Raw genomic sequence first — 15,437 nt, 5'->3', positions numbered from 1 at the left:
GGCACAACAAACTATAAACTAGATAAACTTCTTTAAGACACCTCATTAAAAAAAAAAAAAAAAAAAAGTAGGAAAAAGATAACAAAAATGCCGGTGTTGTCAACTTAGAACTTATTTCTACATAAGAAATACAATCTTTTTACGTGCAAAGCTATTCATCAATTCCTGTGTATAAAATAGATTTATTAAAGGCATTTAGCATCTACTCTCCAGTGACGGTATGTCTTGATCACCGCAAAACCAGAGGCGGTATGCTTCATCACTGGAAAACCAGAGGCGGTATGGCATACCACCGCATACCGTCTCACTTCGACCACTGTTGTTAAGGCTTCCGAGATAAAAAATGAAAATGCTGAACTAAAACAGGTATACAATGAAACACGATCGCTCACTTAGCACACTATAATAAAGCATATACAATCACTCTAAGGTTGCTATTCATTGATTTGAAATTTCTTGTAATATTGTCATTATTACTTTGTATTGATTATTAGGTTCATAATTATAGATATTTACAAAATTCTACTTTTCAGTAACGAACACTATCGTGAAAATAAACTAAACTTCCACGCCAGAAAGCAAACGGAGAACAGATTATTCATGAAGAATACCTAGGTAAAATCGTGTCTCGGAACATTATTTACACGGATGAAAGAAATCATCATTGCAAATTCGTAGTAGTCACAATTCGCGAAGACGCCTTACGATTATTGTAAGGAAAAAATTAATTGCTTAACTTCAGACAATGTAAAACTACGCTCAGAAATTCTAACAATCATTCTGCATACAGATTTCTGTAATTTCTGAATACATGGTGGCTCAAAAGTAGGTATACAGTACCGTAATGATCACCTCATTGCATTTTATATAATTTCTTATTGTTATCTATCAGGTAGACTTAGTTTCTTTATTATTTGTTCTTAATGTATTTTTACTTACATCTTAAGCTCGGAAGAGCCGAAACAAATAAAGCCATAAACTAGAATGTTACATTTGATCAATGCAGGGTTGTTTGGGCCACCCTGTATTATTTGTACTTCCGAGCTTTCCACTCTCCGCTGGAGTCTTGGTCACAGAGGATAAAAACAGGAAGCAGAAAAATAAAAACACCAACGAATAAAATGGTACAGACATACCAAGAGAAGGAGTGTGCTGGAAAACACATTGTCAGGTACAACAGTTGAAGATCAAATGGTGATGATGTAAGCTACAATATGACAGAGTCGATTTGTACACTCATTTGTTCTTTGGTGAAAGGTTGCCAGCTCATGCTGTTATTTTCGTTGTTGTGTCAATGCTGTGGAAATTTCATAGTTACCGGTTCCCAATCATCATTTAACCATCCCTTGTCCAAATTTAAGTTTGTTGTTTTTAAATGAATAAATAAATTTTCGAATACGAGTCTCTACTTCATTTCTGGTCCTGAAGAAAACTTTTGAATATTCTACCTTGTGTTATGTTCCTTGTAGATATTTCGACAGACCTGACAAGGGATTTTCCGCTTTTGAATCCCTAATATGCTCCTTGACACGGACTTTTAGATTTCGTTTTACAATTGTACTTTATTTCATAAATACTCGGTTTTTTATTGAGATTTGTGTAATCATTCTTACATTAGGTAATGTTCTTTCTTAATTTTTTCTTTCTTTGTGGGAAAGGGGGGAGGGTATGTAAACCGTATTGTGTATAGATCTTTTCAATGCAGTTGTCAATCTGTGAAAAACAGGCTATCCTACCTATTTTTTGTCTTTCGTGTCAGGTTAGGTCTATCGTAAAGTAAATCCTTTTTTACCTGATTATACCAATTAATTACGTAGTAATGGGACTGGGTACCCATTCAAATTATCTAGTTTCATTAAATGGTCAATCACTATCTGTAAATTTGATTTTAGAGGGATAAGTCGAATAGAAAGTAAAAAGAAAAGAAATTCTTCCAGATATTTGCTTTGGTACATGGAGAATGAGCAGATTTATAATATATGTACTGTGTACTGGCTGTAATCCTGTGGTGAGGACTAGTAATGGACTTATTGTTATATCTTTTTATATTGAGATCTAAATAAATAAGTCTACTTTGCTTTTCTTTCTCAAATGTAAATCTCAAATTACTATGAATACAATTCAATTCATTCAGTAAAAAAATCTAGCTGTAAATTATCCTTGTACAAGAAAAGTACGTCGTCCACGTATCTATAATAGTGTGAAGTAGCTGTGTACTAGATGTGAAGTGACCATGTGATAACTGTATAAACTCTTAACTTAATTCGCTAAATTCAATTACTTTATTAAATTAAATTTATCAATGACAGAATTATGAACATTTAAAATCCAACGGAACAAAACTTTTATTAATGTTGTACATTGCCAAACAGCTTGTATAACCATGTATTTGTTAATTGTCACTTTTGAAATTGTCAATAAACGCGACTAGTTTCCTTCTTGCTTTTCCGCGCTTCTTTCCGTCCAGATGACACTTCCTAATTCACTGTATGTCAGACTCATCATTTTCGATTAAGCAAAACCACGGAGAACACATCGACAGGGGGTATTCGCCACAAGGTTTAGGAAGGTGCAGGATCGTCGTGAGAGGCACGTCGCTCCATTGGAGAACAACCAACTCCATGTCTTGGGAGTACCATTCTGTTAGTTCATCGCCACAGATTCAATAGAGTCCAATATCTGACTAGTGGAATGAAGGTGTAGGAGAACATCATTGGAGACGTATCGAGACAAGAGGATTCGACGCCCCTGGCAGTCCAGCAGGATTAAGATCCAGTTGTTGGCTGACTCCAGTACATCCAGACTCCTCCAGGGAAAACCATTCATCATCCAGATGACCAGGACGACACCAGTCTCATCGGATCTGTCAGGCTAGTGCTCATCCTATTTCTCTTTCTCACCTTTTCCCCAACTAGTCATTCTCAAAATTGAAACTTTTGAATTTTATTTATATTCAATCATAACTCTTACAGTTAAGTACCGTGTTGTGCATCAGTTTCATCTCCAATTTGTTGCATTCATTTAATGAATATTTTAAAGATTATTCTGAACTACGACTGATGGCACATCACCGGCACAATAGGTATGGTGCAACCAGTAGTTTAAACCATATTTTACAAATACAGGTTGTCCCATAAGTTTCTATATATACGAAGTGCTTTTGTATGAAAACTATTTTCATCTATATAATATGCTCTGTGTGACTACCATTGTTTTGAAAATACCTTTCGATGTATGTTCTCCACTGCTGAAGAATATAACATTGTTAAATAAAAGTATATATATATATATATATATATATATTTTCATAAAGAAAAGTTTACTTTTCTATATATGGGAACTTATAAGACATCCTGTAGTATGTTAGGACTATTGTCGTCCGGAGCTTTCTTTTTGTAAAACGTTTAGAACTGTCTTCACACTGCAAGAAACACGACTTAAGTTTAATTCACAGAACACAGTACAGTTTTCCCTAAACCCTCGCTATTTTAGGGGGTAGGGGGGGATTTAGGATTGAGATTTCTGGGCTTTTGGCATGTATGTCCATGTTAGAATGTCACGTTTGAGGGATGACGTCCCTCTGTGAGCACACTATTCGAGGAAATGGAAGGAAGAAAGCGGCCTGGGACTTATATGTTAAGTATCATCCCGGCATTTGCCTGGTGTGAATGAGGAAAACCACATTCAGGATGGCTAGAATGAAAAAAGCGTTTTACACTTTTTCGACCGAGTGCCCTCATCAGGAATTCCTTCGGTATTTTATTATCAACTGAGTGTTTTCCGCTTATGAGACGTTGACGTCACAGTGCTGTCAATTCCAAAATTTTAAATTATTATGTTTACCTTATAATTCATGTTGATACGACTCTTAAAAACCACCCTATATGTCATTAGTTATTATTCAACCCTGAGAAAGAGAGAGAAAAAACTGTCACTAGGACAAGTTAAACTTACGGTGATGTAAGCTATATTCTCAAAAAGAAAGACTTAAACACAGAAACCAGAACTAGATAAGTCAATTTGTTAATAGAAGATCTAAGTCTGAGCTTCTTTCAACTTCCAACAGATGTCAGTGACAGCTCTAGTGATAAAGGAAACAGATGTTTTGTTGCTCGAATCTATTGCAGTACCTATTGCGTTAATTTTTGAAAAGCAAAGAAAATATGGCTGACCCACTATAAGTTTAATCCAACCATTTAACTTTACTTCACATACAACACGTGATTATGTTCCAACATAAATTTCTTGAAAGGGACGCAAGTGTCCCATGTTTCGCTAAGTGACGTCTCTGGTGATCAATGTGTGTCAACTATTTAGACAAATAAGTTTACATGAGTAAAACCTTAGCCTACAAACAACCAATATCGTAAAGTGAAATGTTACCTTAAAATTCTAACTGAAACGTGTTCTTACCTTTACATAACCTTTGTTCATCATTTTCAGAGTTGAGTTAGTCGGATCTAAGTTGGGACCCTTACAGATTGTGTTTCTTCGTCCTCCAACAAACAATATAATATTCAAAGGACGCTTAGTTTCAGAGTCATGTCCCAAATTATAATGATAGGTGATAATCCTTGGAAGAGTTTTGAAAAGTCCAGGTGGAAAGGAAATTTTATGTTTGTTTTTGCTGATGTATTCCGGCTCCCGCGCTGTTTCAACCATCACCTTAGAACCTTTATCATTGCGTAGTTCATCTTCGTTTTTAATAACTAAGAGTTGATCTATTAAAAGAAAAGAAAATGTAGTAAGTTACAGACTACAAGTCTGTTAAAATATTGATTAAATATTTTAGAATACACGATTTACGATTGGGTTTTCTTAAAACACATTCTGCAGGGACGAAGCTGAAGAGCTAAGAAATTTTATTGGTATGTGCTGGCAACACTGAAAGAAATTTCAATGAGAACACCGCCAATATCTTAACTTAGTCGTGGGTCGCGGCGGCTCAGTGGTAGCGCGTTCACTTCTGGAGCCTGGAGTTCCTTGTTCGATCCCAACTCACGGCAGTAAACTTTGTGGTGGACAAACACCGTGTGCGTCGGTTTCCTCCGGATTCTCCCGTTTTCTCTCACTTTCTTCATTCCACCATTTCATTCATTTCTCATCATCACCGTCTTATTTAGCCTAGCCGGCATAAAAGTGGGACGTAAAACTAAAAATTTCATTTCATTTTTAACTTAGTCGTTGTTAATAATGTGAACAATGATAAAAAATTTCAGTGAATTGAAATCAGGTACCGTATTTATTGTTTTTCCATTCAACTCAAATAATTAATCCTTTTAGTGTTGAAGAAATATTAAGTTTATCTGCAGTCAAGCTTGTTACTACCATACTGCATATCTTTGTTCAAAAATGAATACAAGTTTAATTCTATTGTGTTATTATCTACTTTCCTTAAATGTATTGATCTTTTGTTCATAAAATCTATACCAGCAATTTAATATATCAATTCAATGTATCAAATGATCTATTTGTTGCATAATAAAATATTATTGATTAATATAGCAAAGTGACTATGTTTGTGACTTCTAACTCTTGAAAAACTCAACCAATTTCGATCAGATTTTCAACATATCTAGGTACCGGTATATAAGGTACGGGCATGGGATGGCTTAAATCATTTCACTTTGACGGTACAATGTTGGGAAGGGAGAGGGAGGGTGAGATATATATAAAAATAAATGAAACTTAATAATTCTTGAACCACTTGACCGATCTCGATCAAATTTTCAAAATAGATGAGGTTCAGTCCTGAGATGGTTTTTAACATTCGATTTTGACGGTGCAACTTTGAGGGAGAGGTGGGAGAGATACATAAAAATGATCGAAATAATTATTGTTAATGCCGAATCCATAGTTTCCAATGTCGCTGTGACGAACAGTGACACTTCCGATGTCGTTTAAATCCAAATTTAGCCTCGCCGTTTGGAGACGAGGAGGGGTAGATACATAAAAATGATCGAAATTGACCGATATTAGTGTCGAATCCATAGTTTTCGTGGTCCCTGAAACAAACAGTGACACTCCCGACGCCGTTTAAATCCAAATTCAGCCCCGTTGCTCTTTATTTCCAAAATGAAACATATTCTCCCCGTGCGAAGAACGGGTAATCTGCTAGTGACAACATAATATTAGTATCAATATTATTTGAATATTTGTCATATGTTGTTTTGGGGGGGCCTTTTCTTTAAAAAAAAATTAAAATTATGCTGATTTTAGGTTCCTTCGGGTTAGGTTAGGTTAGGTTTAATAAGAATTTACGCTCTTACGTACGCTTCCGTTAACTATTAATAGTACCTACTGCCTTTTGCGTATCTCACTTTTATACAGTGTATTTTTATTCCATTGATCTCACAAATTACACACGAATCAGTTGTTCTTATATAACATCAAGTCATTTCTCCTGTAAATCTTCTGTTGTTTACTTACTTTTGGGCCCCACATCTAAACATAACCTGAATATTTAGATAACTTTATTCCAAACAAATCCTTATTTATAGCAAATGAGTTTCGTTTCACAGCGTGAACTTATGCTACGTCCTATCCACGAGAATTCAATACTGAAACCGGAAGTAGTAGACATAACTTCTGGTTGCAATAGAGAGGTAAGTTTAGAGATAAGACTAGTATTTTGGACGCTGAATTCATATTAAGAACATTTTCTCCTGTTTCTTTCAAGTATTACTATATAGGAATGAATTTTGAAATCAGAAATTGTACTAGTTTTTGCTAGTTTTGGTTTCAGGAGTAATAAAAAACTGGGATGAAATATTTTCTTGAGATTCTGAATCCATATCAAGAAACAGTTACCGTTTCCATTCTATGAAAATAATATTGGAACTGAAAATACTATTAGATTGCTACCACGATCTGTTCGTAAAGGAGGAATCAAGTCGAAACCGACAGCTTAACGGTGCTGAATCCACTTTAAAAACTACTTCTCGTTATATACAGGGTGATCCTGAAAGATGTGCACAAACTCCGGGAGGTGATTTGTGACACCAAAAGAAGACAAAAAAGTCCTGTTGTACGTTGTCAAATTCTGCGTCGTGTACGAGTAACAGAAGTGCCAACTTGGAATCGACAATCAAATCCTGACCAGTGGCGGATCCAGGGGGCGATCGCCCCCCAAAAGAGGAATCTTTTCTTTTATTTTATATATCCCAGAGTTTGGAGCTGTTAAAAGTAGCTCTAAGTAGCAGTATTACAACCCATCGCCCCCCCAGAAATCTGTCCTGGATCCGCCCCTGATCCTGAGTGGCTATGAACCTCAGCAAAATGGTACATTAGGCAGTTGAGTAGACAGAGATAGTTTGTGCACATCTTTCTGTTCCGTTCAAATTGTCAAGATTCGATTGTCAATTGACACACCTGTCACTCGTACACGACGAAACATTCGACAACATGCAAGAGGACTTTTTGTCTTCTTTTGATGTCATGAATCACCTCCTGGAGTTTGTGCACATCTTTCAGGTTCACCCCGTATATTGCTGGTTTTTCAGTATGACCAGCAATGTTGAAATCCGGAAATCGTAAATTACTACCATTTCCAATTTGAATAGAAGGATAAAAAGTCGAGACAATACTTACTCATTGAACGCTGAATTTACATTTATTGTCCCAAAGTTGTTAGAAAAACCCTGCACTTGAAGTCTGCTATTCACAATCTTGAGCTTCCTATATGAATTTTGAAAGAAGTCTATTGTAGATCTCTTTACGTAAAGGCAAAACATTTCCTCACGAGGAATATCAATAGAAGTCTTTTATAACCAATTAATGAAAAGCAAAATCTTATTATCGTGACAATACGAACGTTTTCGCATATATAGTTAAATATATTGTCATAACATCAGATTTAAAAAGATAAAAATCGAGATATCTGCAATATGGATACACTTCGATAATCTCTAAACAACTTCTCATATTTTCACAAATTGTTACTATTCTTATTGGAAGCATAGGCACATGCGCACCGACTATGTAGGTGCTCCGGGACTCCAGCAACCGCAGAAAATAAAATAAATATTTCTTATTTGCCACTATCAAAAAATAATAAGCAATTAAAACATTGAGGTGGAAGTTATAATTTATAACCTCTAAAACATAATTGTTTGTTTCAAATGTGTTTCTGCGAAGGTAACCAAGCAACGCACTCCCCTTTCCTTGCCTGTCTCTGGCCTAGTCAAAGGCAGTCCCCACAATAAAAAAAATGGACCTATACTGTGAATAGAATCGCATATTTTCGGTTTGCGCCACAGCACAGCCTTTTATGACAGTGTTCATAAAATATTTTAACTAAAAGGAAATCAATCAAAAAATATTGGAACTCTCTTGGAAACATATAACACGTCCCGCCATTGATACGCACCCACATACATTTTGGAAAGTCGGCGCCATTACACAGGCAACATTCTCTTAAGTTACTAAGCTTACTGCACACACATTTCTATGTAAATGCATCGGTTATCCAAGAATATTAATTTCTGAACATACGAAGAATAATTAATTCTCGAAGGATTTTGTTCTACTTCCTTTTTAAAAAAGAAAAAAAAAATATTTCTTCAAACAATTCAGATCAAGTATCACAGAAGGGATCTTCATTTAATTTTTGGAATGATGATGTAAAAAAAATTACAAGGACAACTTACCATCTTTATTCATGCTTGTGCCATCAAATTTTCTCCTGCTGCATCTATACAGTGACGATTTCTGTCGACGAAACACGTAATGGGGACTGAAATTCACCGGTAGAGGTTTACGAAGAGACTGTTACGTCTTGTCAGCATGTCTTCCACGACAAACGTGAGCCCGCATACAGCCCTTGAAGACCACCACGCTGTTGAAGCAAGTTTCGCTGGGACATCATCGACCACGCTTCCTACAGCCCGGACCTCGCTCCAAGCGACTTTCACCTGTTCTCGCACTTAGAAGGTACGCCTACGAGGCCATCGCTCCGTTTCAGATGAGGAGGTGAAACACTTCGTGATAACGTTGCTGAACACACAAGGACACATTTTTTTTACCAGATGAGAATCTTCAAACTTATTCCACGATGCGACAAGCGCTTCAACTGATATGGAGACCAGTGGCGGCCGGTGGATTGTGGTTTCGGGTGTTGCAGTACAAACGATAAGAGAAAGGAGATATAAAGTTGACGCATTGACTAATCAGCATAACTTTAGATGCAAATGCTATGTGACATGTTAAATAAAATTCTGTTTTTAAATAATAAAAAATGCAGAACATTTTATCCGATTAATCACCTTAATTAATTAGTAAGTTCATTCTCCTCTCCTTGACTGGAGCAAATCTGTCTAATAGATGCTGGTTGAACTCTGGTATTCTTATTGTCAGGTCTTTTTCGATGGAAAGCATAACCAATGGTGATAACCTTTCTTGGGACATTCAATTCCTTGAAAGTGTCAATTCTTTCTCATGTGAAAAAAAAAAAGAACACTTTTCGTCTTTCGCTGACGCCATAGGTACAGTTAATATTAATTTCAGAAGCTTTGTAGATTCACTAAATATTTTTTCTAGATTATTGCGAACGATTCATTCTGGAAACTCAGTCCCTGACAGTGATCCGAATTCCTCTTCAGCGTTGACTGAACCAAGTTGGTAGCAGAGATTAGTTTTGTAAAAAAAAATGTACATTGAACACACTTTATTCACAGTTTATCCAGGAAAATTTAAAATAAATTGAGAAAATACAATATATTCTCTGGTGCAAACAACACTACTGTGGTAAGATATCCTATAAATTTATACTGGATTTTTTTTTTCGAACACTCTCCTTAATTGCCCTTTGCTTGTTTTGTCTAAGCTTTAATTGCAAGTTTTTCCTCAGTTGAAAGCTGGTCAATGTTTTTGGTGAGTTATTTACAGAATTAAAGCACACACAATAAAATTAAACCTAATAACTAAAAACCAAAACAGGTACTGGTATATGAATTCCGAATATCACATATTCATATATCAAAACACACACATGTGTGTAAAAGAAAAAAACTACATTCCAAATCATCCGTCTTGGTTGTTACGCAATGCACGATGAACACAATATACTTCCACATGAGGCGAAACAATGCTTACCAATGTGATATGTTTTGGAAAGGAAACCTCGAAACCCGCCAGATGAAGGATCAGCATGTAACAGAAGCCAAAAATCAAAAAACATCAAAACAGCACTGCCAGTTCTACACCCAGAAATGTTAACTGGGAGGGGTCCAAAGTATTTGAGGGAAATCCAATACGTCTACATAATATGGAACCTGTCATATACTGCACCCGAAAACACAATAAGTAATTCTTACTTACTGTCACCTATATTTTTTTTAGAAAAAATGATAGAACGATTATTTCTATAAGAAGAGTACATGATGAGGCGTAAAATAAAATATTTAGCCTACATCAATCGTTTCTCTGTTAAACAAGTATAGTTCGTTAAGAAAGTCTACACATGTTAGTCAAGTTTCGAAATTTTTGGGAGGTCCGAACCCGATGCACCCCCCTCGTGACTACGCCCCTGAGCATTGCTAATTAGTCCCAAATTCAATGTGACATTCCTCATCATACAGTTTTATGTTGAAATTATCAAGAGTATAAAATATACTTATTTTATAAAAGAAATATGTTTATACTAAAATACTATCTACAGAGGGGAGGGGAGCGATTCTACATACTGACTTATTAATACTTGATTCAAAAATTACTGTAGAAGAAGCCTTCATTATCAATATAAGCTAAGAATTAACTTGTAAATGCGGGTCTACTTTCATTTGTTTTCTCCTCTACTAGATATTTTCTTTTTTATTTTGTAATTCTGCAATAACTTTTTTAAAAAATTGTCTCTATATTGATTTGCTTCAGTATGGTCCCGTAATTTAAAAATATGAATGCATAAAAACAAATTCCATTTGTTAGTTGCTAGCGAAATAAAATTCAGAAATCTTATTTAGCGCGAAAAACCTTCTCGTTCACTGGAAACCGTGCTGTGTTGCAGAAGCACTGCAACGACCAGTCCCTTTAACTTCTGGGATAGGGGAAAGGAGACTTAACATTCGTTCCAATTGCCGCGCTGAAGGAATCTGGTCGTTGTATGCTCGCTGCAACGCAATATAAATTAGAGACTCTGTGACGGATTATTTTTCGCTTTTTAAAACGGATTAACGGAACGGACAGTTACAGAAGTAAAAAAAAAAAAAAAAAGTGTTATTTAAAGTGTATATATGCGAGTATTAAAAAGTATTTTTTCTGTTCTTTACTACTATTGATGATAATATTTTTTTCTTGAAATACTTTGGTCGTTGCGCAACGCTGCAACACTAATATTAGCCGCCACTGATGGAGACTAACCCAATGTGAAAAATAACCCAATGTGTGTGTATACTATCTGTTTTCTATATTGGTTGTATGAAATATATACACGTTTCACTGCAGGCTTTGTAACTTTATTTTCTGATCATTATTCGTAGTTCATTTTAAATAAAATTTATCGAATATTCAAAGTTAGAAGAGAATTTCGTTGCTTTTTATGAATGAAAATTAAGGGGGCAGACTACTGAATATTTTTCAAAAGCTAACAATTTTTATTTTTTTTTCAGTTTTTCGAAAATGAAAAGAGATAATGAAATGTAACTTACCTCAATAAGAGATAATGTAATTTTACACCCGAAAATACAAATCGGAAGAATTTTCAGTGTTGCCATCCATAGAAATTACAGTGCGACAAAAATTTGAATTACCCAAAAATATAGGTTAAGACAACAACTAGAAAAATGAAGTCATCGGTAATTGATAATTTATCGTACTGTCTGTGTTCCCTTTTAACTATTTTTAAAATAATATTTGTATTTATTTTGTAATAACTTTTTTATTTTGTAGTAACGTATATAAGTTATTATAGAATAAATACAAATATTATTTAAAAGGTAGTTAACAAGGAACAAAGATAGCATGATAAGTTATCAATTACCGTTGAGTTCATTTTTTTAGTCGTTGCCTTAACCTAGATTTTTGGATAATTCAAATTCTGGTCACATTGTAATTTCTATGGATGGCAACACTGAAAATTTTTCCGATTCGTATTTTCGGGTGTAAAATAACATTATCTATTATTGAGGTAAGTTACATTTCATTATCTCTTTTCATTTACGAAAAACTGGCAAAGAAAAATTGTTGGCTTTTGAAAAATATTTAATAGTCTGCCCCTTAAACATTTTTTCTAGCGCAATTAGGATTATCATATTCTGAAATGCCAAAATCCGGTCACATTTCTACCTAGCTAATTCTATTTAAAATATAGTATTCTCCTTTCCTGACTGATATATCGAAAGCATATAATAAGAAACAGAATTACGATGTGCCTATATTTAACCATTTAAAAATAATATATGAACAAAGCAATATACAGTATGTTCGCAAAGTATAAACAGACATATTTTTTTTTACTCTCCAAACGCGAACGTATGATAACCCTCGTTACAATACTTTATTCTTATATCAACCAGCCAGAACATACCTGGGATTTGAACATAGAGAGAATGCCCATATTCCTGACATAGCAGGAGAAATCCCAAAGTCATCAAAATTCTTGATAGAATCTGTAAAGAAAATTATGTTGATAAATAAATTTGTTTCCTAATAACATGTGTAATGGATGAGTCATTCCACGAGCAATGAACTATTTATTTCTCAACTAACACAAATAAAACGTTTTATCGAAGTTTGAATAACACTGGAAATCAGTTCTTGCTTAATTAAAAAGAAGTTTACTCCTAAATAATGTCATCTTCTATTTAACCTTCCCGCCAGCGCGCCGTTTTCGGTCACACGAGCGGACGCGGCACGCATTAACTGCAAAAAAATTGTTTCTTTGTTCGTAGAAAGCGATTAAAGAGAAGAAATTAGGTTCTTTATTATAATTGCACATTTAATTTGCTGCTTCAACTGTCACAATGCAATATACAGGGTGATTATAATTAAAGTCTGATCTTTAAAATGCAATTAAAGTTTCAATATACAGTCTGAGTAAAGAAAAAAGATCAGTTTTCAGAATGACTTGAAATTTGAACTGAATATACTTGAAGAAGGGGTAAACGTATGGCATAAGAAAAAAGTTCCAAAATATATTATAGTCCGCGTCACCGAATTGGCGTGTGGCATCAGCCAATAAGCTCGCAATGTGCTGTTATTAAACCTTCAGTGATAAATTTAATCATTCATAATTGTCCACGAATACGAACAAAATAAATTATGGATGATTAGATTCATCCCTGACGGTTTAGTAACACCGCACTGCGAGTTTGTTGGCTGATGCACAATTCTGGTGAGGCGCTATAAGAAGCATAACGAAAATGGATTCGGCTACAAGTAGCATTTTGAATCGAAATACAGCGCCATCGATATAGCTTTGGCATGCGTTGCACATTAAACCAACCGTACTGTTCAATGTGCATGATTGTTTCGGTTTTTTACTACACCGACAAAATGACTTCCAAGTCATTCAACAGTTGTGGCACTGTTCTTGGAAAGTCCATCCACCACGGCAAACTCGTACACATTGGGTGGAAAAAAATGGTTTTTAATTATCCTTGTGCCAAAAACCGCATAAAAACATATAATGATTCAGGTTTTTATCCTTAGATCAAAAACTGCATACGGAGACCGTTTACAGCTCCATCTATAGATACACTTTGGAACTTTTTTGATCTTATATCATACCGTTTCCCCCTACTTCAAGTATATTCTGTTCAAATTTGAAGTCATTCTGACAATTGGTTGTCTTTTTATTTTTTCACAGCATTTTGGAAGTGAGACTTGTAATTATAATCACCCTGTACAACTGAATTTTAACAAAAAAAGAAAGATTGCTTTGATTTCAGATTAAATAAACAAGATATACTATTTTTAACCAAAAAAAAAAAAAAATACAAAAATAAATAAATAAATAAATAAGAAACTCGCAGTTCTTTAGTGTAATATTCATTACGTATTATCAAACTATTAGTTACCATCACAGATTATCAGAATACTTTTCTGACATTGAGTGGCACAGCTATTGACTGAAAGATGCAATTTACAAACGTTTAAGAAAAGTTTTAAAATACATGACATATAGCACCATGAAATCATGAAATATAGGAAGTAAACTGTAAAATAACTGCAAGTATCACACAATATAGAATAAGTAGTGTTGCACAAGATCAAGGTGTAACAACTGTAGCTTTGAAACAAAAACATTTAAAAATAGAACAGATTGAAATTTAAAAAGAGATTATTGAAATAAAAAGGAAATACAGTAAACTTGAAATGTAATTCGTTCACATGACAAAGACGTGTTCATGATCTGCCTCAATGCTGTCCATGAACCACATCCTCATGGTCATCAACATTTGCGGGTTCAATGTAGTTTTGGCATAAAATTTCCCTAACAGAACGGTTTTTCCTATTGTGCTTGGCATATTTGCTGCATTTGGCTGTTGTGTTATTCCATTTACAGGGCTCATAGTGATCTGGTCTCTTGTAAATAGTTGAAAAGTGACCAAAAGTACATGAAAAAGTGACCAAAAAGTGACCAAAAGCACACGAAAAAGTAACCAAAATCTCATCATGCCCCTTTTTTTCCTTTGTCAGTTTCTCCATCACCTCTCTCTTTGTTGTTTTGTTTCTTCTTTACTTCTTCTTTTTGAGCTTTCTCCTTTCTTAGATTTTCTAAGTATGCTTTGTATTTACGGTAAGTAGACTTAATAGATGTATGAAGCTTCTGTGTAAGTGGTACTAGTTCTGGCATATTTCCGAATTTCTTCATCCCAGACATTATATTTAACTTCGCATTGACAGTTCTCAAAGCCATGAAATATTCAAATTTATCACCTACCCGTAAGAAGAACACACAAGAAGCATAACACAAGACGAACATGATGAACCATACAAACACACACACACACACACACACACACACACACACACACACACACACACACACACACACACACACACACCCCTGTTTGTCTACCCTACAAAAGGCGTATGCGAGCTGGGCCATAGGAAAACCGAGAATGCATTCATATCTACTTTAGTATTGAAGCTACTTTCCTGATACGTTTCCAAAAGTTGCGTCGGCAATAGAGCTACGTTCCCAGAGGCATCAGAATGCAATATCTCGTCCATGACTGGATGCGTACTAATGAGCATCCAAACCAACTGGGTATTTGCAAAACGAGTAACTGTAACAAACGAAGACACTAACAAACAAACAAAGATAATGTGTGTAAAATGTGTAAAATGTGAGTTCAGTGAGTAAACGTGAGCAGTGCGATTAGAGCAATTGCTTTAAACACTAGTTAACTTTGTAGCAAATGAAACACATGGATTAATGCTGTTGGCTTTCTTGGGTCTTCCAGTTTCTTTCCACATTTCCTTTCCACCAATTATTT

The 15,437-nt window shown here is 34.9% G+C and overlaps 1 protein-coding gene across 1 annotated transcript in view; it reads right to left on the bottom strand.

Annotated features, from left to right (window-relative positions):
* LOC145692844 (uncharacterized) overlaps positions 1–15,437 on the bottom strand; it is a 79,956-nt gene that overhangs the window by 51,089 nt on the left and 13,430 nt on the right. Inside the window, exons 2-3 of the mRNA XM_081768353.1 lie at positions 12,521–12,602; positions 4,414–4,721 (exon numbers count right to left, since the gene is read on the bottom strand). Coding sequence (XP_081624479.1) covers positions 4,414–4,721; positions 12,521–12,602 — 390 coding nt within the window. The remainder of the gene's footprint in view (positions 1–4,413; positions 4,722–12,520; positions 12,603–15,437) is intronic.

The sequence above is a fragment of the Thermobia domestica genome, chromosome 8, assembly GCF_964235325.1.
Source record: "Thermobia domestica chromosome 8, izTheDome1.hap1.1, whole genome shotgun sequence".
In the NCBI taxonomy this organism is placed as follows: Eukaryota; Metazoa; Arthropoda; class Insecta; order Zygentoma; family Lepismatidae; genus Thermobia; species Thermobia domestica.
Note: the sequence above shows the minus strand (reverse complement) of the source record. Positions and strands in the feature narration are given on the sequence as shown.